The sequence below is a fragment of the Denticeps clupeoides genome, chromosome 15, assembly GCF_900700375.1.
Source record: "Denticeps clupeoides chromosome 15, fDenClu1.1, whole genome shotgun sequence".
In the NCBI taxonomy this organism is placed as follows: Eukaryota; Metazoa; Chordata; class Actinopteri; order Clupeiformes; family Denticipitidae; genus Denticeps; species Denticeps clupeoides.
This window is the reverse complement of record NC_041721.1, coordinates 5,829,262-5,854,566: the sequence shown is the minus strand read 5'-3', so window position 1 is coordinate 5,854,566 and position 25,305 is coordinate 5,829,262. Positions and strand designations below refer to the sequence as shown.

Here is a 25,305-nt window from a genome sequence, read left to right as displayed (position 1 = left end):
TATGCAAAGTGGCGTATCTGCCTGCGGGTCATGTGATTGCATCTTTTTGTGTCCGTGCATGCATGCATGCTTGTGCACATGAATAAAACCTCTGTTTCACATACCACTGCACACTGAAACTGACATGGACTCTATCCAAATCTGGTCAACCTCATTCAAATGTCCCTTTGCTTGAAAGCAACGCAGTGCTGTGACGGATTCTCAGCCATTTAAATAAATGACCAGTGGTGCGTGCCGCTGGCACTCAAATGCATGCACGCGATGGCACCCACACACAGATGTGCAGTGTTATTTGACTAACCAGTTGCATGTAAATCATTAGTTTGGAGGGTCTTTGTGTTGCAGTCCTCTGAAAATGGCCCATCCAGACCTGGTGATTTGCCTAAGAAAACAGATGCCTTTTTAATCCATTACACAATTCTGTTTTCATACCTTCATGTATAGAATAGTGTGTGAGGGTTTTTTTTATTCATTCTGACACTGTCTGCTGTATCTATCCCTATACATGACATTCCCCTGTAAAATCCTCTGCAAAATTCCAAAAAACGTAACGACATGCATTCAACATTGTGACCTAATGAAAATGCTGGAATAAATTACTCAAAATCGCCCACAGACATTAGCCAGGGGAGCAGTTTTGTTACGAAACAGAGCACTATATTAACTCACCACGTCAGACTCAAAACTACACATGCACTTATTAATAAACGGATAAGGGAAGGAAATGCTTATTCACACTTTCTCATCAAGACAAAAAAAGAAAGAAGTAGCATTGTGAGTGATTTTGTATGTGAGCATAAATGCATTTTTCTTTTGCATTTAATTGAAAAAAACGAAAAATTTAACTAAATTTAACACATTTTTAAAAGATGTAACAAAACTACATGCTGCATACAACAACAAAAGATAAATACATAAATATTCTTTAAATTTGTCATATTAAATATTAAAAGTGTAAATGACAAAAATTAGGCCACACAATTCTTCCAAAAATCCTCATATATATGGACATTATATAAAAGCAAGATTCATTAGACATAATGATCAGACTGAACACTCATTCTAAAATCGTAAGTAACAATCAGAAAATTAGAAGTTAGAAATTTCCCTTTTTTTAGTCAAATTTTTTTGGTTGTTTTCTGGAGTCGTTTTTATTGTGATTTTTTTATGATGCATTTCCTGTTACAGCAATCTCTCAGGAGAATTGCACACAATACTTCAGTCTTTGCCATTATAAATGTGTATTACGGCTTTTTTTAAGGCGATGTTCTCTCCAGAACACAGTTTTGTTGAAATTAACGTGATTAAAATAAATGCCAGCCGCTGGTGTAGCTGCTGCTTTTAATGGTCCTCTAATATGTGCATCTATGTTTGTATTTTGGTGTGTTGTCACACGCTTGTGCTCATGAGATACTAAAAGATGATAGTTTCTTTTTAAATGTAATAATTAGTTATCCGGACTGGTAAGCCAGAGGAATTCCTCTTGTTTCAGCTTCAAGATAGTATTGAATTCTGACACCGACGAAATGCAATCTATGCTAGAGACATGTTCAACGTTGGACTGATAGGCTTTTGCTCTTTATCATTATTCTAAATCTTTCACTTGACCAGCTACATTTGCAAAACACAACCCTATTATCTTTAATATTCCAAAATGCACACAAATGACTCAAATGAAGGGGAAACTGGTTTGGCTAGATTGTACTTTTGTGTAACGCAGTCCCTCAAGATGGGAGATTTGATTTTGCAAACTACATGAAGAAAACGCACACGTTTATTTATGCACGTCTTTCCTGCTCCACTTCCCTGAACTGACCGATTCCACAAACTTAGTTAACCACTTCCCTTTGCTTCTCCAAATGGAACCAAAGACTTTTATTAAATGTTGAAATAAATGCTTAATGTCATTAAATTGATTTCTCTGTTGTGAGGTGGGTTTGTAATTGTTCTTTGTCAGCTTGTCCACTGCAGATAATCTGTGACCCTAGGCCAAGAGGTGATGGAGCGGTTAGTCCCGCGGTTGTAGGAACCTCCCACTTCCTCTTCCACACGTTGCCGCTTCCTGTCTTCTGCTGGGAGGGATTCCCGTCATGTATGCATTGCAGTTCAGGAACCAGTGGCTTTTTATAGAGGTGAATCTGTTTAATGAACATATCAGTTGAGGCACACAGATTCAACAACATCAGGTTACACTCCAAATATGGCTGAAGTGAAGGTGTTAGTACACGCCAGACATGATCTCAAACCAGCATACTGCACCAATGTTTAATGATACAATGCATGGGTTTGGAGAGTAGTGTTCTCTTTTTCATGTGCTTTTTTTATCATAATAAAAACTCAAATTCCCCCTTTTGAGAGGAAACAAAATCCACTGGGGTCTTCCCAAAAGCTTTTAAAGGAACTTGGATGTTCAATCCCATTCAGTGAGAAAAACAATCACTGCCCCATTAGCCCACATCTGACCTCAACTGAACCCTATTGCTATCCACTGCTGACAATATCTGGCAACTTCACACAATACGTCTGTCCAGAAAATCCATTAACTGTGTTAGTTGGTCGGGCAGGCTTTAGTTGTACAAGCTGTACATTTACATTTGTTGGAAGAGTGAACAAAGTGTTCTGTGAGAAGTCCATCTGTTGTGCAAACCCCATGTTCTATATCCGGTGGCCTGAAAACGGAATCTCCTGAAGAACAGTGAAAGTGTGCAGAAGGGAATTACACAACAGCACAAAATGTTACGAATGTGTTTCTTTTTAACCCTTTGAAAGTTGACAATGGCTTTATTTTATTTATTAATTAAGCTTATTAGTTTATTATTGTGTGGCCTAGCGGTTAAGGAAGCGGCCCTGTAATCAGAAGGTTGCTGGTTCGATTCCCGATCCGCCAAGGTGCCACTGAGGTGCCACTGAGCAAAGCACCGTCCCCACACACTGCTCCCCGGGCGCTTGTCATGGCTGCCCACTGCTCACTCAGGATGATGGGTTAAATGTAGAGGACAAATTTCACTGTGTATCTGCTGTGACAATCTGCTGCTGTGTATCACATGTGACAATCACTTCACTTTTTTTTTTTTTTACCATGTGTGTTTAATTAGAATGTTAACCTGCTAGCAGTGACTCACCTGCTCCTGTAATACCAGTGTTAACCTCATGGGGCATCACATTTACAGCATTTACTAGACGCCCTTAATCAGTAGCTACAGGGACAGTCCCCCCTTGAGACTCTCAGGGTTAAGTGTCTTGCTCAGGGACACAATGGTAGTAAGTGGGTGGTAGCAGCCTAGTGGGTAACACACTCGCCTATGAACCAGAAGACCCAGGTACTACCATTGTGTCCCTGAGCAAGACACCGAACCCTAAATTGCTCCAGGGGTACTGTCCCCTGTAACTACTGATTGTAAGTCGCTCTGGATAAGGGCGTCTGATAACTGCTGCAAATGTAAATATAAGTGGGATTTGAACCTGGGTCTTCTGGTTCATAGGCGAGTGTGTTACCCACGTGGCTACTACCACCTGATGCATCACAGTAGCATCATGTCTACTCTCAAGGAGTAGTAACAATGGACCTCGTAGTGAGTGAATGGAACAGCAGGCCCTGTCTGTGCTGAAAGAAATGATGACGCGTACATCGGTTTAAAACAGGAACAACCACAGTTAAATTATTAGCTGTGGGATTTACCAGTTATGTTAAATAGTTGTTTTGGATTTGGCTTTTGCAGTTTTTTTTTTAATACATTTTCTTCCTTTGAGTCAGCTATGCAATTAGGGATTTTCAAGGCACTACATACAATGTAGTGTGTTGGGATTATTGTCAAATGTAATAATTATTAGTTTAAAAAAAAATTTCAGAATACTGGTAAATTAAAATTTGCATTTACGGCATTTATCAGACGCCTTTATCCAGAGCGACTTACAATCAGTAGTTACAGGGACACACCCCCCCCGGAGCAACTTAGTGTCTTGCTCGGGGACACAATGGTAGTAGGTAGGATTTGAACCTGGGTCTTCTGGTTCATAGGCGAGTGTGTTACCCACTAGGCTACTACCACCCTGTATAAATGACATAGAATTCTTGACATAGAATTCTAGAATTCTTGAATTGAAGACTGGTTTATTGTCAGTACAACAGTTTACACAGTTTACCGTGTATTGAAATAATGTTTCACACAGACCCCATAGTGCAATCATAAAAGAAAATATATATGTATATACAAACTAGACTAAACTATACTAACTAAAACTGAAGTTTAAATACTATACAGGTTATCTCTATAGAAGAAAAGTAAAACTTTTCTGTACAATGAACAGGTTGAACTGGACAACATCATATAGGATGCTTGTAAGTGGATATGTTGGATGTTTCAAACAAGACAAGACAAACATAAGCAAAATGTGTAGAAATGTGCAAAATGAGTTGAGATGTGCAAAAACCAGGTGCATAAGGCAGGAAGTGTATTGTTGTTGAGTTTAACAGTTCTGGTGATCGAAGATAATCGAGAGCTCTGACTGCTTGGAGGAAGAAGCTCTTGCGGTGTCTGGCAGTTACAGTTCTGATGCTGTGGAGAGAGGTCCTGCCTCAAGTGGAGGAGTTTAAGTATCTCGGGGTCTTGTGAGGGAAGAAGGGAGCAAAAGATCGACAGGCGGATTAGGGCAGCGTCTGCAGTGATCTGTCGTGGTGAAGAGGGAGCTGAGCCAGAAAGCAAGGCTCTCGATTCACTGGTCGATCTACGTCCCAATCCTCACCTATGGTCATGAGTAATGGGTAATGACCGAAAGAACGAGATCGCGGATACAAGCGGCCACAATGAGTTTCCTTTGTAGTGTGGCTGGGTGCAGCCTCAGAGATAGGGTGAGGAGCTCGGACAGCTGCTCCTCCACATCGAGAGGAGCCATTTGAGGTGGTTCGAGCATCTAGTCAGGATGCCTCCTGTAGGAGGTCCCTGGGTCAACCCCCCGGAAAAGCTGGAGAAATTATATCTCCACTTTGGTCTGGGACTTCCTTGGGATCCTGCCAGAGGAGCTGGTGGAGGTGGCTGGGGGGTTGTCAACTTCCTGAAGTTGACAACCATCTTTTTGGTCTTGCTGACATTGAGAGTCAGGTTGTTGCTCCGGCACCAATCCACCAGAGGTTCCCTGTGGGGAACCTGTGCTCAGTCTGAGGACCTTGGAGGTGTTATTTCCTATAGACACAGACCTGTCTGTTAGGAAGTCCAAGATCCAGCTGCAGAGTGGAGAGCTGATTCCGAGCAGGTCCAACTTCATTACAAGCTTCTGAGGGATGACAGTATTGAATGCTGAGCTGAAGTCAATAAACAGCATTCTGGTCTAAGGGCCTTTTTGTTGAGGTGGAAGAGGGTTGTGTGAAGTGCCGGAGAGATTGCATTATCTGCGGAGCGGTTTGGCCAGTAGGCGAACTGAAGCAGGTCCAGATTCTGTGGAAGTTGGGTCTTCATGTGCCTCAGAACCAGCCTCTCAAAGCACTTCATAATGATGGGTGTGAGTGTAATCCATGAGGCAGGACATGACTTCTTTGGCACTGGGATGGTCTTGGGTGGTTTTGAGGCGGGTAGGTACCACGGCTGAACTCAGTGATGTGTTGAAGATACATGTGAAGATGATGAAGGTTTGGTCACCAGCGGCAGGCATTATAACTGGACAAGAAGATCCAACTTGTTTTTATCTACTTATTTTGACACTGAACTTGATGCACGTTAGTGAATGCTCCCAAAGTACTACACTGAAATAAGAGAACACTGGCTAAACTTAAAAAAATTCACGAACCTGTCACACCGATTACAGCAGGTTTGTTTGCTTTATTACTTCACATAACTTCCTTTTTTTTGTATGGATGCACTGAAAAAAGTGAACACTGGCTGAACAAAAAAAAACATTAAGTTTCTAAATTTATCTGGCAGACAAGCTACAATTCACTCTGATAAGACGGAAGTGCTGCAAATATATTCCCAGGTTCCCAGGAAAATGACGCAGGTAATGTTATCAGAGTTACATAAGTCAACACCTTTCACTAAAGAAGATAAAAGACACAAGAGCAGCATGTGGATCCTTTATGTCACATCTCCATTCACTTCTTCTCGCCCAGAGGGCTTCACTTATTTCACAGCCTTTTCAGAAGTCTGAAATTTGATCAAAACTCTCAAAGTTCCTCCACTACCACCTAAATGTGCAATTATGCTACGCAGTGCCCACGTCACAAAGCACATTAAATGCTCTTAAACCCGACACTGTAATTCCAGGAAAAGGCAAGCCAGAGTTCAACGAAGGGCATTCGTTTCCTGAGGGTCACGAAAGTCCCTCGCACACGCCTCCGCAGCACAGGTACCAGCGAACTGGCACGCCTACATACACGCATGCTGCGCTCGAGAATGTGCGAGGTGTGTCAGGTAGCCCTCAGATGTCCTCAGGGCCATAGCAGATGAACTGACATGTTTCACTTATCTGGAAGTGTAACGAGAAGAAACATCATGGGCAGGTTCTTTTATTGCCTCCAACATGCGACATCTGATCATCTGAGCTGTGGTTTGGTCTACAGCACTGGCCCTCAAAATGCCACGTTCTCAGATCACGTGCGATACCCATTTTTCCCCTGCGTGTTTCTGGATGTTTCTAGAAATCTGGTTTAACTGAGCAGGTCGGGGGCGTTGTTTTGAGAAAAATTAATTCTTACTTCTTTTTATCGAAAAATACATTTGGTGGTTTTAAAGCCTGTGAAACCCCTGAAGTATCAGAGTTTTTTTTTTTTTTAATAAAGGTTTCAAATTGGTTATAAAATCCCCAATGTAGTAAATTCTTTACCCTGACTTTCCTGACTTATCAGTGCGGTACAGTTGATATCCCCCTTTTTTCCTGAATGCTTCATTGCAGTGTCGTTGTTCACATATCTAACTATATAAATGGTTAAGTACTGGACTACTGTACTTTTGGTGCCGATCATAACAGCAGTACTTCAGAGTAATAAGGTCTGTCTGGTGTAGTGTAGTGTTGTCACCCTCTCGACCTCTGTCTAGTGTAATACATGCCCATTGTCCTGATGTTAGTACTGACCTCATACCATTCCCTCAACAGCAACTCTAGCACAAGAATTTTGTTGTATTGCACAATATATGTGGCAATACTTGTAAAAAAAAAAAAGCGACACTCAATGGTCCTGAGCTTCCCCGATGACCAGTTTACAGTATGTTTTCATGCATCTTATCTGATCGCGCCAGACAAGACCAGCTACTAGCGTTACATTGTGGGGTTTTTTTGTCGGCACATCATATTACGGTGTTTATCACGCTCAAACAGAATTACACAACAGAGACCTTTTAAATATATGCCACCATTATTTGGCTCAGCAGCTGCACACAATAGGAGAGAGAGAGAGAGAGAGGGTGTGTCTGTGTTTGGGAGATGGGGTTGTAAAATGTAATTTACAATTTACTTACAAGAGTCAAATCAGTCACGCAACGTAAATGTTCGTTGTTGGATTAACACATGAAAAGCTTACATAGTTTACATATTTCAAAAGACTTAAATGTGGCTGTTATTTGTTTTAAAACTGTGGTGTTCGTTTAAAAATGTCAATAATTATGTCACCAACTTTCAACTAATTTAGTTGTCAAATGAACGTTGACGGGAAGTGCACTTTAATGCTGATATAATGTTAACAATTGCTTTAACGAACGAATTAAATGAGTTTATTTTTATGTTGATGAATGGCGCCCCCTGCTGCGCGTCCCAGCAAACATCTTTTTCAGCAGTTTTGCGACAGTCGGGCAAACACAAGCGTCGGTTTCCGGCAGCGTGGCAGCGCGCCGGAGGGGGAGGAGGGGAACATGTCCGACTCTCACGCCGAGGCGGGAAACGAGATGCCGGCCAAGAAGCAGAAACTGAGCAGCGACGAGAACAGCAATCCCGACCTGTCGGGGGACGAAAACGTGAGCGAACCGACGCCGCGCCGGCCTGCGCGGCTCCGCGCTTCGTCGTCGGAACGCGCTGTGCGCGTCGCGCCTTATTGTGCCCGAGCGAGGCCTGGTTCAAACGCGCCCAGTGCGCATGGAGTAAATCGGGGCTTCTTTGTCGGTGTTAACGTGGCCTGGGATTAGAATTCGGAGAAAGAGTCGCGCCGGTCTGCGCCCATGATGATGATGATGATGATGATGATGATGCGTCCCGTTTCACGTCCTGTGCCTCTCATGCCTTGTAGCTAACTAACACACGTCTAACTAACTTTTAACCATCTTTTGAAATATTTGTTGGAAGATGACATCTGTTTTAGTGAAACACAGGCGACTAATCGTAATTCTGAGCAACAGCATTTCATGTATTATTTTGTGTTGAAATGATAATACTTTACTGTGCATAATAATGGTCAAATAAATTTTTTTGGTTTCAGATGTCAAGTGGTCCGCAGATTTGTATTCTTTTGCAACGTTGTGTCTGTGTTTGTACGGTTTGCCACGGCCTCTTGTTCTTTCAGGGTAATGTTGTGTCCGTGTTTCTAGGATGACGCCGTGAGCGTGGAGAGTGGGACCAACGCCGAGCGGCCGGACACTCCCACCAACACGGCCAACGCCCCTGGCCGGAAGAGCTGGGGAAAGGGCAAGTGGAAGTCCAAAAAGTGCAAGTACTCCTTCAAGTGTGTCAATAGTCTCAGGGTACGTTTGCCTCAGTGACCCAGATGGGGGGGCGTGGCACATCTTGCTGCAGTGTTTACGTGAAATGATTATAATTCTGATTGCTGGTGTGACTCTGTCTCGGCTGACCTCTGTTGACCTCTGTGCATGATGTTTTGACCTCTGTGCATGATGTGCTCCGTCATGGGCAGGAGGACCATGGGCAGCCACTGTTTGGAGTTCAGTTCAACTGGCACAGCAAGGAGGGCGACCCGCTGGTCTTCGCCACAGTGGGCAGCAACAGAGTGAGTGGCTGCGGACCTTTCACACCTCATGTTAAAACGATGTGCATCCGCTCATTTATATTTACAGCATTTATCAGACACCCTTATCCAGAGAGACTTACAATCAGTAGTTACAGGGACAGTCCCCCTGGAGTAACTTAGGGTTAAGTGTCTTTCTCAGGGACACAAAGGGGGGATTTGAACCTGGGTCTTCTGGTTCATAGGCGAGTGTGTTACCCACTAGGCTGCTACCACTCATGTCTAAATCTGACACGGGCGTTTCTAGGGGGATGTGTAATGGTGAGGATGTCATGATACGGTTATATCACAATATATTGTGTACATACTGTGATAGTTCACTGAAGATACAAGATGCTGTGATGGGTTGGTCATGATACAGAAGTGGATGTCGCTGATTCTCATCTCTGCTGACCTCTCTGAAGAAAACTGTCAACAGCACCACCCTGTGGATTCAATTTGAATACATAAATATCGACATTTCATGTCCCTGCATCGGTAAAATTATTGCGATATATTGCTTTATCGATTCAGCTAATATAGCTTTCATGAACCACTCCCATCATGCATACTGAAGTAAAAGCACACGTGTGGACTGAAGAGGCATGCTTTGTTTCCATAGTAATCCGGATCTTGTCTTATGCTCATAAATTAGTTGTGTACTTTTATCTAACAAATCCACACCTTACACACTCACACAATTAGAAAATACTATAAATGAAGTCTCTTTTTATATATATATATATATATTATTATTTTTTTACTTGAAATATAATGATGCCCTTATCAGTTGCCCTTACCCAGAGCACCTCACAACCAGTAGTTAGGGGGACAGTCCTCCTCGAGATGCTCAGGGTTCAGTATCTTGTTCACTGATGTTTGGTGGACTACCGCAACGTACGCCCTGATATGTGGTCTAACGTTGTGTGTCTCCCCACAGGTAACGCTGTATGAATGTCATTCTCAGGGGGAGATTCGTCTCCTTCAGTCCTACGTGGACGCTGATGTATCCTTCCTCATTTGAACGTGTTTAGCGCGGAGAATCGCAGTGGAGCGTTTTATTAGGCCAGCTCGTGTGCCCTGAGATCTCATGTTTACCTTGACCGTGGATCTGTTCAGGCAGATGAGAACTTCTACACATGTGCCTGGACGTTTGACACCAGCACTAGCCACCCCCTGCTGGCTGTGGCAGGGTCCCGCGGCATCATCCGAATCATCAACCACATAACTATGCAGTGCGTCAAGGTGTGTCCGTCGTGTCTCCGGCACCAGATGCCTAAAACATTTGTTGCTGTCTTCATGTCTCACTTTGGGCTCCTTGGGCTGTGGCTTTAAGCCTGCTCACAGTTTACCTAAATGTCCTGTCGTGTCTTCTGCAGCATTATGTGGGTCATGGGAATGCCATAAACGAACTCAAGTTTCACCCACGAGACCCCAACCTCCTCCTGTCAGTCAGCAAAGGTACGAAGAGCACCAGGCAGCGTGAGCTGTTAAGCTGTGAACATACCCTGCAGTATCGGAGGCTTTGACACCATCTTGCATGTGTCCCGTGTTTGTGGCAGACCATGCCTTGCGGCTCTGGAACATCCAGACAGACACGCTGGTGGCCATATTTGGCGGAGTGGAAGGCCACAGGGACGAGGTGCTGAGTGCGGTGAGTGCGGGCCCACCGTGGAGTTTTGTGAGAAGTTGTTTACTGACGGCGCCCTTTCGTCTTTCTGCAGGACTTTGACCTCTTGGGGGAGAAGATCATGTCATGTGGGATGGACCACTCGCTGAAGCTCTGGAGGATTAATTCAGAGAGGATGCAGAAAGCCATTAATGGCTCGTATGAATACAACCCAAGTAAGACCAACAGGTGAGACCTTTCAGAAAGATGTGCTGATGTACTGAACAGGATTGAAATAATGACCTTGGGTTCTGAGTGACCTTCCCCACTCTGCCCAACAGGCCTTTTGTTTCTCAGAAGATCCACTTCCCAGATTTCTCCACCAGAGACATCCATAGAAATTACGTGGACTGTGTACGCTGGCTGGGAGATCTGATCCTCTCCAAGGTATTCCCATGTTATTTTCTAATTGAGAGTTACGGAACTATAATAAAAAAAATGCTGTTTGGATGTTAATGTCTGTGTTCCTCACAGTCTTGTGAGAACGCCATTGTGTGCTGGAAACCAGGCAAAATGGAGGACAATATCGACCACATCAAGCCAAACGAATCCAACGTCACCATATTGGGTCGGTTTGACTACAGCCAGTGTGACATCTGGTACATGCGCTTTTCCATGGACTTCTGGCAGAAGGTACGTCTTTGCGTTTCTAAATGCGGGGAGATGTGGGGAAAGGGTGACTGTAAATTCATCTGTTTGTGTGTGCTTGAACAGATGCTTGCTCTAGGGAACCAGGTGGGTAAACTGTATGTTTGGGACCTGGAGGTGGAGGACCCTCACAAAGCCAAGTAAGGACTAGTCATATTCAAATCAGTTTATTTCCTGTTTTTACCCAGTCTTGTCCAAAATGTTTTGTTTTTTTTATGTGGTGATGTGCAGAAACTGAGTGGAACTAGACATTTGTGTTGAAAACATTTATTATTCCTGCATGTGAAAGTGACGTCATTGTCATTGTGTTGCACAGCACATAGTGACACAATGAAATGTGTCCTCTGCTTTTAACCATCCCCCTTGGTGAGCTGTGGGCAGCCATGACAGGCGGCCAGTGAGCATTGTGTGGGGACGGTGCTTTGCTCAGTGGCACCTTCAGATTTGAACCGGCAACCTTACAATTACATGTTCTCATGCGAATTGAGGGTTGCCGTAACCAAGCTACGATATAGACTCTTATTAGATATGGATTGTAATAGAATTGTTGTGAAATGATGCTGCGTATTTTGTACCTCTGCCCCTGTCATCCTCAGGTGTACCACGCTCACGTTGCCCAAGTGCACCTCAGCGATTCGGCAAACCAGCTTCAGCCGTGACAGCAGCATCCTCATTGCTGTGTGCGATGATGCCTCTATTTGGCGATGGGACCGCCAGCGCTGAAAATTCCTTTTTTTTTTTTTTGTGTGTGTATGTTTCTTCTCTTTTTTTTTTTTTGCCATTATGCAGTTGTTTTTGCCCCCTCCCCAGTAGGATTAAATAAACCTATTTTTATAACGAATTTGACTGCTGCTCGTTATTGAACTATTAATTGTGCATTTGCTACCTAAAAACGTATTCGTTAATAACGTTTAGCAGCGTAGTCCTTATATGTTAAACATAGAAATGAAAGTGAAGTGACTGTGTTACGCGGCACAACACACACGACGAAATGTGCTCTTAACCATCACCTTTGGTGAGCAGTGGGCAGCCATGACAGGCGTGTGTTTGGGGACGGTGCTTTGCTCAGTGGCACCTCACCGGGTCGGGATTCGAACCGACAACCTTCTGATTACGGGGCCGCTTCCGTATCGGCTAGGCCACCACTGCTTCAATGTGTGTATTTCAACTGTTTCAGAGACTTTTATTTTGGAGCAATGTGACTTTTGTTTTGGCGAGCGTCGACGCAGGACCCGCCTTTTGCTTCCGGGCCGCGGGAGGTTGAACTTATTTCACGACCAGTCGACTGCTTGGTTCTGCCAAATCTCGACCCTTCTGTCGGCGGAATGTAGACGGTCGATCAGGCTCCACTGAACCAGCCCGGCAGCGTAATATGAACAAAATCGTGCCAACCGCGAACAGCGTCGCCTGCCGGCGTCTCCCGGTCGCCACCAGCGCAGCCTTTTAAAACGATGTTCGGGTGTTTGGTCGCAGGGAGGCTGGTAAGTTTTTTTTTTTTTTTTAACTGTTTTAATGTCTGTCGCCCATGCGGCATCATGGTGTACAAACCGATCCGAACGCGAGACCCAAATTCTATATTCCAACGTCCCGCAACGTCGCATAAGACCGGAACTCCCATTTAGGTCCAGACCGACGCGCAGCAGGTGGCCGGCGACAAGTTCGTGTTCAGCCTGCCCGACTACGAGCACGTCAACCACGTGGTGGTGTTCATGCTGGGGACCGTGCCGTTTCCGGCCGGGATGGGCGGTGCCGTCTACTTCTCCTTCCCAGACCCGGGTGTCGGCCAGGTGTGGCAGCTTCTGGGGTTCATAACCAATGAAAAGCCCAGTGCCATCTTCAAAATAACCGGCCTCAAAGCTGGTGAGTGCCCTATGCGCAGGTTGGGTGTGATTTGTGCGGTCATTATAGTGATCCAATGGTCCTGGGTGTCTGCTGTTTTGCAGGCGAGGGCGTGGCACACCCTTTTGGGACGATGGCCGCGCCTCCGGCCCCTTCCATGGCTCAGGTGGGGGTTTCTGTTGAATCTCTGGACCAGCTGGCCCAGCAAACGCCTGTGTCGAGCGCAGCAGTTTCCACGGTGGACTCCTTCACGCAGGTATCGGGGGTTGGAGCCTTTCACCGCCGACACATCCCGGAATATCGCCTGTATTCCAAACACAGTCTTGAAGGCCAATTATAGACTACTGTAAGCATGACAGAACCCATGCAAACGTTGCTGTGAGTTAGAGACTGTTTCAGGGCTGTCAAACTCGCGAAATCACTTCATGTAGATCTACAGGGTGGGCCATTTATATGGATACACCTTAATAAAACACATTTTATAAGTGGTCAGAGACTTGTAAATAACTCATAAAAGAATAAAGTTACATTGAAACCAATTACCAAAAAATTTGATGTCACATTACCCTCTTCCTATTGAAAAAAACAATGGCCAACTTCAAAATGGCCACTATGGTCACCACCCATCTTGAAAAGTTGCCCCCTCACATATAATATTGTGCCACAAACAGGACGTTAATGTCACCAACCATTCCCATTTTATTAAGGTGTATGCACATAAATGGCCCACCCTGTGTTATGTAGATTTTATGTAGATCTTGGGCGGTGGTGGCCTAGCGGTTAAGGAAGCGACCCCGTAATCAGAAGGTTGTCTGTTTGAATCCCGGTCCACTGAGGTGCCACTGAGCAAAGCACCGTTCCCCACACACTGCTCTCCGGGCGCCTGACATGGCTGCCCACTGCTCAACAAGGGTGAGGGTTAATTGCAGAGGACACGTTTTTGTTTGTCTTTATTTCAGTGTTATTATTATGGCCCGGCGAGATGAAGCTATGAAAACACGGAAACTACAGATCCCATAATGCACTGCTGCACTTGGCTTGCCGCACGCAGTCTTTAATCTGCAGCCTACTGGGTACGAGTTAAAATCTCTCTCCCGCTTCCCAGTTCACCCAGAAGATGCTGGACAGCTTATACAACTTCACCTCCTCCTTCGCCCTGTCCCAGGCACAGATGACCCCGAATCCCTCAGAAATGTTCGTTCCTGTCAGCTCTGTTATCAAATGGTACGGTTTGAGCACTAGTTGCGGCATTTTTGATGAAAATTTTTTTAACCTTACGTTTGCTGGACATGTTTAAGGAACATGTTTTAGATTTTTTTCTCTCTCTCTCTCTACCCCTCCACAGGTATGACAACTTTCAAAGGCGGATGGCACAGAATCCAAATTTTTGGAAGACATGAGGAATGAGGTGGTCGACAAGCCATGCGACCTTGGGGACGCGTCTTAAGACTGCAACAGTCAGGACTGCATTTTATATGCTAAAGAAAGTATTTCGGCTTGAAATGGAAGAGCTGGCAACTTACACAAATAAACACTGCTGATTGCCTTGACTGAGCACTGAATAAACACAGGATTGGTTTTTAAGCATTTTTTTGATGTAAGATGATTGAATTATCGGTCATTTATTCCAGGTTGTCAGTGCAATGAGGATTCTCAGCCAGTAGAGGGTGCTTGATCGTCTCAGTGGGGAAACACCCCGCTGAACCCTCACTGGATACGAGCAGTCGTCAGTTCCACGTGGGCCGTGTGTAGACTCAAGATTTTTATTTGTCACATGCATAGTTATACCAGTACAACACACATTGAAATGCAATTTTGTTTTCATTTCAGTGCATATGCAATAAGATTTTCAAGTTATAATAATAAGGAAACAAGGCAAGTAAAAAAATGTAAGCAAGTTAAAATTTGAGTGACACATCATGTCAGTTGGGATGTCTGAGACCAAGGAATTCACCAGGTAAGCAATCACGATTGAGAATTTACGAACAAGAACTCAGGGAAACTTGCAGAGCGAGACAGAAGATACTGGAGGCTGATGAGAAGCAAATGGCGTGTAATGAAGGCCAACGTTCCTGAATGTGATCAGCAGGTGGAAGAATTCCAGAACCTTCATCAAATATGATTAGCCGTGAATTGACTTGATTACCTCTGAAATACGTTTGGAGGAAGCCTCGAGTATCATCTTTCCAGCGAGAGGAAAGAAAGAATAAAACATGTACTGCTGTTTATAATTAAACCTTGGTTAGTTCTTACCTTGCATTCTGCCCAGAACAGCCATTCAATATATTTTTTATTTTTGTGTGGGTCAGAACTCCAGTCCAGATGCTGTTGATGTTGAAAAATGACTCTTGATGGCCGGAAAGGTCGTTTAATGATGGAAAATCTGCATTTTTTTTTAAAGAAACTTTCATCAGCAACAATTAGTTTTGAGTTCCAGTGTTCGTTAACCCACATCTGTCACTAAAAAGTTAAAAGCTTCATACTATATTACAAAACCCCTTTCAAAGATATTAGTATTGCTGGAATCATTGCTTCTATAATACTGATCAAATTCGCTGTAGTACAGTATCTAGTGGATCTGCAGATGTTGGTTCAGGTACATAGTTTTATATCTTTTCAGAACCTTTTCATTCCCCCCAAGGGAAAAACACGGAAATGTCTAAATGACCCTAAATTGAAATTCTATTCAGCATTATGTGCTGTTCCATGATTGGGTGATTGCGGTTCTTCGGATATCGTTCTGCCTCGTTCTGTGTCTTAACTGCCATATGCACATGTTTATATATACACAAGGCGTGATGTCCTGTCCATTCCGTCATATTGTAAGAAGGTAATTTTCATATTTCATTGATGCTGCGCAGCATTCGAATCCACCTTGGACACGGCGCCTGTATCAAATACGTCCAGTTCTCTAGCAGCACAGAAACAACAGAAATCCACAAAGGCCCTTGTTGATTAAAGAACGCTCTGATGTTAATGTCATTCAAGTGCAAGCAGTCAAGGATTCAGCAGGCGAGTCTCACACAGAGGACGAACGTTGTCCCCAGGCAGGAAAGCGGTGTGGTTTTGGGGTCCGTACAAAGTAGTCTTCAGTTAAGGCCTTCTTTCATGTAGAGGGTGTAGAGTCGGTGAATTCCAGCATGGTGAGTCCAGGCCTATCCTTCGAGGCTAATAACGAGTCGGCCTTGAACAACACCCTTCCGACACTTCAGTGTTTACCGTGTAGACGTGGAATTCTTAGCCACATGAAAGTAAATGGTGGCAATTACACTTCTGACTTTTTTTTTATAAAAACACTAACCTCAGATGTACCTCTCAAAGACCGTCTATCTTTTTTTTCACTTTTCATCTTTTTATGCATGTATTGTTACCTATCCTTTTTTAGGGCAAATACTAAAAATATGGTGGAAAAAGGTCTTAAATTTTCCAAAATTTCCAAAAGGTAAATTCTCCAGACCCAACCAAGTACTGACATTTGGAATTTTGAAACCTTTACTTTGATTGATTGTGGGTAATATTATCACAGTTTGTGATACCGGGGCATAAAAAAACTACATTTGTTACATGTAATGAATATATTGTAAATTAATTTTATAAGGTTTATATATAAGGTTTTAATAAGTTCTACTTCTCCTCTAAACTCTAATGAACCTGAATCCGTACTCAAATGAGCCAGGGGGTGTGGCCGTGCATTTGGCAGGAGAACATGTGCTCCGCCGTAGTCAAGTTTTACTCATTTTAGTACACATTTAAGCCAACTTAATTATGATCAGATGATAAACAACCCAGTTGTGCATGTGGCAGGTTAGAAAGAAGATAAAACTGGATTAATGCTATGTTTTTTTTTTTATTTGATTGTGATTGTATTTGCCATTGTGATACACAGCACATGATGCACACACGACAAAACGTGTCTTCTGCATTTAACCCATCACCATTAGTGAGCAGTGGGCAGCCAGAGTGTGGCTTTTTACAGCGTTTTATTACTAGCACGAATATGCGTGTAGGCCTCATAGTAAAGCTATTTATTATTATTACTATTTGTACTTAATAAGCTATGCTGAGCAGGTAAATTCACGTGGGCTTGTTCTTTTCATATTAATACACATTAATGCCAACTAATTTTAAGAATCATGGAATTTTAACCTTTTTTTCTTCCTCTGTTTGTGGCACCCTTAGCATTTGTCCATATTGCCTATGCCACAGGCTGGCCCTGGCAACCGGGGGAGCAGTGTGTGGGCTGATGGTTCGGGATTTGAACCCGCAACCCTTCGATAACGAGTCTGCTTCCTTAGCTGCCTGGCCATGCAGATGTGATCGTTTAATCAATTAAATTAATTAACTGATTATCATTATTGTCATTTACAGCATTGTCTCACTGGTTTGTTGATCTATTTAGACCTTTTTCAAATTGTGGAGGGTCCTGCCACTTGTTTTGTTTTGGACAACATCTTAAATGTTCCGCGTGTGTGTGTGTGTGTTTGCGTGTGATGTCTCGACGACTCTGCTGTCGTGGGACTGAGGAGATGGGGAGCAGATGTGCTCCGCCCTCAAACACATGCACTTGGCCCCGAACCCTTCGGCCCTGTGACAACTTCTCACATGCACTTCATGCTCAAGCCCCGCCCCACCAGTACCACAACAAAACACGGCAAGATCTGCAGTCCTTTCCCACAACCCCAGCTGTTTCATGTGGTCTCAGTGACAGATCAGAAAATGTACAATGCAGAGTGAAACTAATTCAAGATCTTACATCTGCCCAACAGAACCTAGTTCAGGGAGGGACTATGTAACAGTGTAAAACCCACAAATTATATATTATAATTTTTTATATGTAGAGATGTGGGGCAGTGGTGGCCTAGCAGTTATGGAAGCGGCCTCTTGATCAGAAGGTTGCCGGTTCGAATGCTGATCACTGAGCAAAGCACTGTCCCCACACACTGCCTGTCATGGCTGCACACTGCTCACCAAGGTTGATGGTTAAAAGCAGAGGACACATTTTGTTGTGTCACTGTGTGCTGTGCTGCAGTGTCACAATCACTTCACTTTCGCTGATGTGCTAGAAGAACTGGATGTCGGTCTTTCTGACTCTGTAAACTAATGAACAATCTCCTACAACCAAAAGTCTACAGATGGAGAGCAATATTGTCTTCCTCTACTCAAATAATGTTTTTTATTTCATGATATTATGCAATTTAAGTAAATCAATATTTGATCAATGTTTGATATGCAGTGTTTTTGTTAACTAAACTGTAACTGAGATGATTTTTTCACTGCTTTTGCACAGTCCTGTATATAATTTACACCATTACATTAATGTCTGTATAAAAAACTCAGTTCTGATTGGCAAGTAGATGCCATGCAGGGGCATCTACTTGCCATGGATTTATTTGCAACCTCACAGTCAATCGTTCCTTACCAATAAGGTGTAATTAAATTAACGTGCAATGTTGATTTGGAGGGTTTGTGAAGGAGCAGAGAGCAGAAAGAAAATGACATTAGATAAAAAAAAAGACCTGCTCGCACACACCAAAGGCAAGAGTGAAGCATCCGAGGATTACATTAAAACTCAAACAGACATAAATATGCAGAATGAGACATACACAGATGTGCTGAGGGAGGGAGGCAAGTGTGCACTCTCAGAGCATGGGGGATGATGGATAGAGAGCACAACTTTCTTTCGGGTGCCATACTGTTCCACTTTCCCAGGGCAGCAGATGAAATCAATAAGCTCGGCTTTGGAGAGCACAGATGTTTTGCCTCCGAGTCGACGAGCTGCCTGTTCAGACGCACAGGAAAACCACTCGCTTATAAAAAAAAAAAAAAACTACCACTCCGTAAACAAGGAATATGTTGCACAAACTTCCATGATTGTAAGTCCACAAATTACAGCAGTTTACCATCTGCATGTGAAGCTACCAGCAACACCACAGCCTGCAGACATCATTGTGGTAAAGACTATATTATCACACATGCAGCCAATGACGGCACTGCACACCCTGAATAATTTCACGGAGCGCTTCGTTATGGAAGAGATTGGTGAAGAAGGTACCAAGCAACCATACCTGAAACAAGCACTTTAAATAATAAAAAAAGGGGGTATCATAGCTGTAAACTGTTAATAACTGCGAGATTGCTAATAGATTAACATTGCATTTATATCTATGGCATTTAGAAGACGCTCTTGTACAGAGCGACATAGTTACAGGGACAGTCCCCCCTTGGAGCAACTCAGGGTTAAGCCTCTTGCTCAGGGACACAATGGTAGTAAGTGGGATTTGAACCTGGGTCTTCTGGTTGACAGGCGAGTGTGTTACCCGCTAGGCTACTACCACCCTACTTAAATCAAGAACTGCTGTTCAACAGAGACTACCAGCTAAGTTGCTTCCCATCACAAGCTCTATTAAAGAGCAAATAATTTTATATTTAAAAGCCAAAAGTACACATCTCAAGTCGTGAAGTTGTCCTTCTCTTTAATCGTTAGATTTGTAGATATTTGAACAGATGAATAGATGCATTGTTAATAAGAACCTTTGGAAAATATGATTCAGGCAATTCATGAGAATAGTTGAAGGTGTTACATTTTTCCCACTTTCTCACCATGAGAATGGTGGTGCTGAATAGTTTTGCGCCTGTTTCGCAGTAAATGTTTGAAGACGGATGCTGCCAGGGGGAGTTTTGAATACCTATGAGTGCAGTGAGCACACATCAGAAAAGCATCTGGGATCCAAACAAATGGCTCAGCGATGACACGTGCCGAGAGAATCACGCCACCTCCGCCGTGAGCCGAGTCGTCAATAATGTTGCAAATACACCCGCCACACTGCAACTCATCACAAAGGCCCAGCTGCTGTTACTCATAAAGCCTCCACCATGGTGGCCTGCAGTGTTTGGTGAGAAAATAGATGATCTCCTACCCCAAGCTATCGTTAAGCCTAAATAGGACTTTTATGACATCGAGGCATCTTTTTTGCATACTTTTATAAACTCATAGGGCATTTAAATGGGTGGTTTTATGAGCTTTAGTCCCACACAACAAGGCCACAAGATACCTTCAGTTGCACAGATGGGTAACCAATTCCCAGGGCCCAAGGCAAACTGGGCGAAACTGGGCCAATGCCAGGGACTTTCTTCACTGATGGAGCACCGAAAATGTGGGTCCCCAGGTCAGCAATCACTTGTCTGGGCAGCACCGCTGAAGGCAGTGTATGGTACCAGGAAAAACTCTCTGTGGATCTGAAAATAACATATTGCACATAATAAACAAACCTATATCTGGCACAACTATTGCAATCAAATCCAACCTAAGGAACACTGTCAACACCTGAAAGGTATTCATGATCAGTGAATAATCTTTTTACAGCATGATGAGAAGACTAATAAATAAACTGCATTCCAAACGACCATATATGTAGATAGACAGCATTTCCCATCACATCTCACATGTTTCACAGGATGTCATCTACAGCCTGGAAGGGGAGTGTGGTGACTACTTAATCATTGTCATTGTGCTGAAACACTGATAATGTATCCGTATTTTTATTTGGTAGAAAATAACCTTGCAGTCCGTTTTGCCAGTTGGGTTGATTTAAACGTGAAATTTCGGGACATTTCTTTTCTTTTCAAAATCGATTTGGAAATAATCAAATTGGTAAGTTAGATTGTGGTAGTTAGATAATTGCATATGTACTGGCTATGCATACGTTGAGGTCCAGACAATTCGGGGGGAAATAATTACTTATCTGGCAACACTTTGTACTACATTGCGCAATCGAGGAAATTTTGTACTTACATTTTATACATACTTTACACAAACATTACATTATGCAAAGTTCATTTTTATTGTGACAGAAACAATTATGCTCAAATAAAAAAGGGCGGGTGAGAAGCTCTCATCTCCAGAATGCATATTAATTACAAATGCAAAGGCAATTCGAGGCCATAATCAGCACCAGTCATTAATAATTAAATGTGTTTATGTATTCGTGTTTGGATTAGGGATGAAAAGAGAAGCGCATGAGCCCTGTATGAAAGCCCGGCGCCTCCTGTATGTTTCGTTTGGACCGCTGTTTTGTTGAGAGCACAGCTGTGCGAGTTGAGCATTTCTAGGACACGAGGATTAACATCTCTGGCACCAACGGGACCGCTTCTCCCAAACTCTCCTGACAGGGTGCCTCTGACCCTGATCGGCCAAAGCAGAGGTGTGAAACACACGCATATGTTTCCACACCCCAATTGTGGCTGTCGACCGGACATCGCCATTTCCCCGATCTGACAGCCCATTCATGCAGCCAGCCTGCTTCATAAATTGTACTTTTTTTGTCTGAATACCTTTCATGTCCTGTTTTCTGTTCTAACATTCCAGCTTTCAGTAGAGACTGTCTGGTTTTCTTCAGAGGGGAACGCAAGTTTATATTCTTACTCCCTTTATCTCTAACAATCTGGACAATTATATTAATCTTCATCTTCCTGTCTATGGAAATAGGCTCTTGACTGTGGAACTGTGGAAATAGGTTCTTTAGAACTGAAATATCATTGACCATCATGAATGAATCTCAACATGTAAAACCCATTGCCACCATTACCCCACTTTCTTACTTTCTTCTTTACCTTCAGCATTTATCTGAGAAGATATGATTCTACAATTCATTGTCCAGGGTTTTCAACCACTAGCAATAAATGTTACATTCAAAATACTAGTGGACATCAGATTTGACTGAAAAGGAATTAATTTCCCCAATATCAGCCAGTTCTTCTCCTCCCAGTGCCCCTCAACCTCGTCCTTGAAGACCCATCTGCATGAAAGTGTCCAGTTTTGCCTTCGCTTTTTTAATACTCATGCGATGGGTGTGATAGGATGGACAGTCCAGAATATTGGAATGACATTCTATGAGTAGTCCCTCATGCTGCGGCACCTCCCACAGAACACACAGCAGCTCCTCATGACTGTTTATGGGCATGTTGTGAAGGCCCAAGTCTCTGAACCTGTCTGGAAAAAACTCCCAGGGTGGTTGTAGCCTATTCGATACACACTCACCTATGAACCAGAATATCACATTGTCACCGGTTCAAATCCAACTTTCTACTGATTGTACTCTACTGATCAACCATTTTTCTGCTCATTGGAACAAATCAAATCCTCTACATGGGCGTTCAGCACCAGTGTTTGGTCAGTATAGCTCTAGAACACTTTGCTTGGCTCTGAGCTCCTTGGTAATCCAATCGATTTTTGTGGCTGGACCACCTCTGTCACTGAAACTGTCCAGATGTGTCTGATTCAGGTAACACAGACTTATCCAGAGTGTGTTGGTGTCCTTTTCTTTTCAGACATTTTTAGCACAGATGCGACAACATGTAAAAAGCAGATTATAATGAACTGGGTTGTTGCACAGTCAAAGTGACCTGAACTTTGAATGTGTTTTATCTTGATTTACAGTACCACTGAGGCACAAATTAAAAGGAAAAAAAAACAGATCAAAAACCGAAAATCTGCAGCTGTGAATCTCCAGGTCTGGAGCAAATTCACTGTCATCTAAATAAGTGTCAAATAAAAAGGATAATGCACGGCCAAAGGTTTAATCCACGTTTAATCCACCCTGCATGAAAACAAACAGCGCTAATTTCTGATGGGGCGGTCATATGGCCTGTCTTGACCCTAAACACAAATGCAACTGTTCCCATGTCAACACTTCACAAGCAGTTGGGAGGCCGATGTGTGAAACAGCCTGATTAAAATGTGAAAATACTCATAGTTCAACAGCATCAATGCGACCATTTTGAAAAACATACTGGATCTCTGGAAGGAAAAGGGACTATAGTCTTAAATGATAATCACAAATGACTAGTGTTCTTGAATGTTGAAATTCACTGTCTAAGACTATTTTCTATTTGTTTCTGTGATGCTATTTGCATAAAAACACATACAACACTATTTGGTTCTTAATTTGGGCTATGATAATATAGAAACAATGCCAGTTCTCATTAGGATCCTATTGATTTGCAATGAGTTGTTATGTTGAAATATTAAAGGATGTGCTCATTATGTGTTAAAGTAAGTTACATTTTTTTATGGAATTGAGACAAACGTATCAAATGTTTCAAATGTTTCAAATGATAACACAGAAGCAGTTGTGACTATGATGATAACACAAGAAGGCACGTGTGAAAACTACCACTGAAAATTAGAAATGTAGAAGATTGTAGATCAAATGAAATAAATACACAGAGTCAGATCAATCGACATTACCTCTACATTTAATCCCTCCGTGAAGGAGCAGATGTGAGTAGCATGGGCAGGTTGACATGGGGAGATGTTGGGATATGGAATCTGGTTAATAGATTAAAATCCATTCTAATGTCGTAGACTGTTTGTAACAACGTTTGGGGATGATTCTGTCTGTTTTGGGCATATGAGAATCTAGGCCACTGCGTGAAGCCCATGCTGAGTGGGTCATGCTTGTGTAGTTAGGATGACTGTGTACAGTTGGACACTTCTTATGTCCTAACATCATGCCCTTTAATTGGAAATGGAGCTGCTGTCGCCTACATATGATCCAGCATGTTTCACAGATGCTGCTGGACGCTGTGCGAACGTTGTGTGAACGTTGTGTATATCTGAACAGTTGTGGCTCTGCCGGTTTGGTTCTGGGAGTTGCTTGACTTTCATTGCACAGGACTACAGCGTTGCCTCTAAGGACAGTGACTGGCTGCTTTCCACAGCTCCCACACCCATACTGGCCCACAGTCAGGGGTTCAAGACAGGAAGAGAGTATGATGAATTGGCAGCACTAAAAATGTCTGTTTCTGCTTCAAAGGCAACATTTTAGCAAATAAGGGCTGACTGTGCAAGCATGACATGTATATCGATTGCCTGACAGTGTGTGTGTGTGTGCGTGTGTATGGGACAGAACCATAGAAAGAGATGTCATAGATAAAAGATTGGACCCTTTCCATAGGCCTTTATGGGTTTCCAGCTGAGTGACAAAGGGCTGTATTTTGCACTGAAGGACTCCTATGCATGGTTCAACACACGGAACAACGTGACCGCAAGGAAATCCAACCCTCCTCCAGGAGAGAAGGTGCTGTGTCTAACCACGGCGGACGCGAGGAAAACTCTTCGTGTCTGTTCATCGTTGGGTCCTGTTCACCTGTTACCAGATCCCCTGTCCTGTTCATCAGATATTAAACCCCTGTCTCGTGACGTTGTGTGAATGTGTCCTTCTTCTTCGTCAAGTCTTGTCATCATAAGGTGGTAGTAGCCTAGTGGGTAAGACACTCGCCTGTGAACCAGAAGACCCGAGTTCAAATCCCACTTACTACCATTGTGTCCCTGAGCAAGACACTTAACCTTAAGTTGCTCCAGGGAGACTGTCCCTGTAACTACTGATTGTAAGTCGCTCTGGATAAGGGCGTCTGATAAATGCTGTAAATGTAAATGTAAATGTAAATGTCATCATCTCAGATCACCTGCTTCGCCATGCCAAACGGCTAGTATGTAACTTTGTTTAAATGTTACATGTAGCATCAGGTTCCAGACAAACATTGTTTCGTCTCACTATCTACTGTCTAACATGTATGTAGCTGAAATGACAATAAAGCTCAACTTGAACTTGAACCTGAACTTATTTCATGGCCCAAAAATGTCAAGAACTCACAGGTCATCTTCTTCTGTAATGCTTGAAATGGATTCAGGTCAAGGTCATAACTTTGGGTCTAACACTGAGGGGAGGGTTTGGGAGGGGGAGTTCAATCCACAGAGCCAATCCATCGATTCGGCATGCAGGAAGTCCATGATGTGGTGCATGTATAATCACCTCAACAGAACAGACAACTCAAGTATTCGGCAGAGGGCTGAGTAACATTACCAAATGGTGTTATTAGATGCTGTTATTTCGCTGGCAAATGAAACGAATAAAGAATTATTAATGCAAGATAATGAATTAATGTATTTAATAATCAGAATGATTTGATTGTATTGGGGGTTATATATAGTTTTTTTTGGCAGGGGTCATGACCCCCCTCCCCCCTACAGCATTAAAAAAGGTGTCGCCAGTGAATAAAGGCAGAGGAGCTCAGTCATTTAATGTGGAGTGAGTGTGTATTGCACATTGTGGGACATACTTTTGGGGCGGAGCCTGACCCTATTGCAGAAATTAAACCAGACAGACCTTGTCAGGGACCTAATGTCATATCAAAAGAAGTGCAGAATCACCAAAGAACACCAAAGTTATTA

The 25,305-nt window shown here is 43.2% G+C and overlaps 2 protein-coding genes across 2 annotated transcripts; both read left to right on the top strand.

Annotated features, from left to right (window-relative positions):
- The first annotated feature begins 7,797 nt into the window (after nucleotides 1-7,797).
- eed (embryonic ectoderm development) lies at nucleotides 7,798-12,075 on the top strand. Its single transcript, XM_028954749.1, has 12 exons — nucleotides 7,798-7,937; nucleotides 8,505-8,657; nucleotides 8,828-8,920; nucleotides 9,858-9,923; nucleotides 10,037-10,162; nucleotides 10,297-10,378; nucleotides 10,480-10,571; nucleotides 10,642-10,775; nucleotides 10,868-10,973; nucleotides 11,061-11,219; nucleotides 11,301-11,374; nucleotides 11,831-12,075. The coding sequence occupies exons 1-12, from the start codon at nucleotides 7,836-7,838 to the stop codon at nucleotides 11,955-11,957; spliced, it is 1,314 nt and encodes a 437-aa protein (XP_028810582.1). The 5' UTR covers nucleotides 7,798-7,835; the 3' UTR covers nucleotides 11,958-12,075.
- A 407-nt stretch (nucleotides 12,076-12,482) lies between these two features.
- hikeshi (heat shock protein nuclear import factor hikeshi) lies at nucleotides 12,483-14,660 on the top strand. Its single transcript, XM_028955167.1, has 5 exons — nucleotides 12,483-12,715; nucleotides 12,857-13,094; nucleotides 13,178-13,329; nucleotides 14,179-14,297; nucleotides 14,419-14,660. The coding sequence occupies exons 1-5, from the start codon at nucleotides 12,686-12,688 to the stop codon at nucleotides 14,471-14,473; spliced, it is 594 nt and encodes a 197-aa protein (XP_028811000.1). The 5' UTR covers nucleotides 12,483-12,685; the 3' UTR covers nucleotides 14,474-14,660.
- The last annotated feature ends 10,645 nt before the right edge of the window (nucleotides 14,661-25,305 follow it).

Excerpts from the sequence above, each read along its gene's own strand:
- eed (XM_028954749.1), top strand. The coding sequence starts at position 7,836 with ATGTCCGACTCTCACGCCGAGGCGGGAAACGAGATGCCGGCCAAGAAG. Across the intron at positions 7,938-8,504 it reads ACCTGTCGGGGGACGAAAAC|GATGACGCCGTGAGCGTGGA; the intron begins GTGAGCGAACCG and ends CCGTGTTTCTAG. Across the intron at positions 10,163-10,296 it reads TAACTATGCAGTGCGTCAAG|CATTATGTGGGTCATGGGAA; the intron begins GTGTGTCCGTCG and ends TGTCTTCTGCAG.
- hikeshi (XM_028955167.1), top strand. The coding sequence starts at position 12,686 with ATGTTCGGGTGTTTGGTCGCAGGGAGGCTG. Across the intron at positions 12,716-12,856 it reads GTTTGGTCGCAGGGAGGCTG|GTCCAGACCGACGCGCAGCA; the intron begins GTAAGTTTTTTT and ends ACTCCCATTTAG. Across the intron at positions 14,298-14,418 it reads GTCAGCTCTGTTATCAAATG|GTATGACAACTTTCAAAGGC; the intron begins GTACGGTTTGAG and ends ACCCCTCCACAG.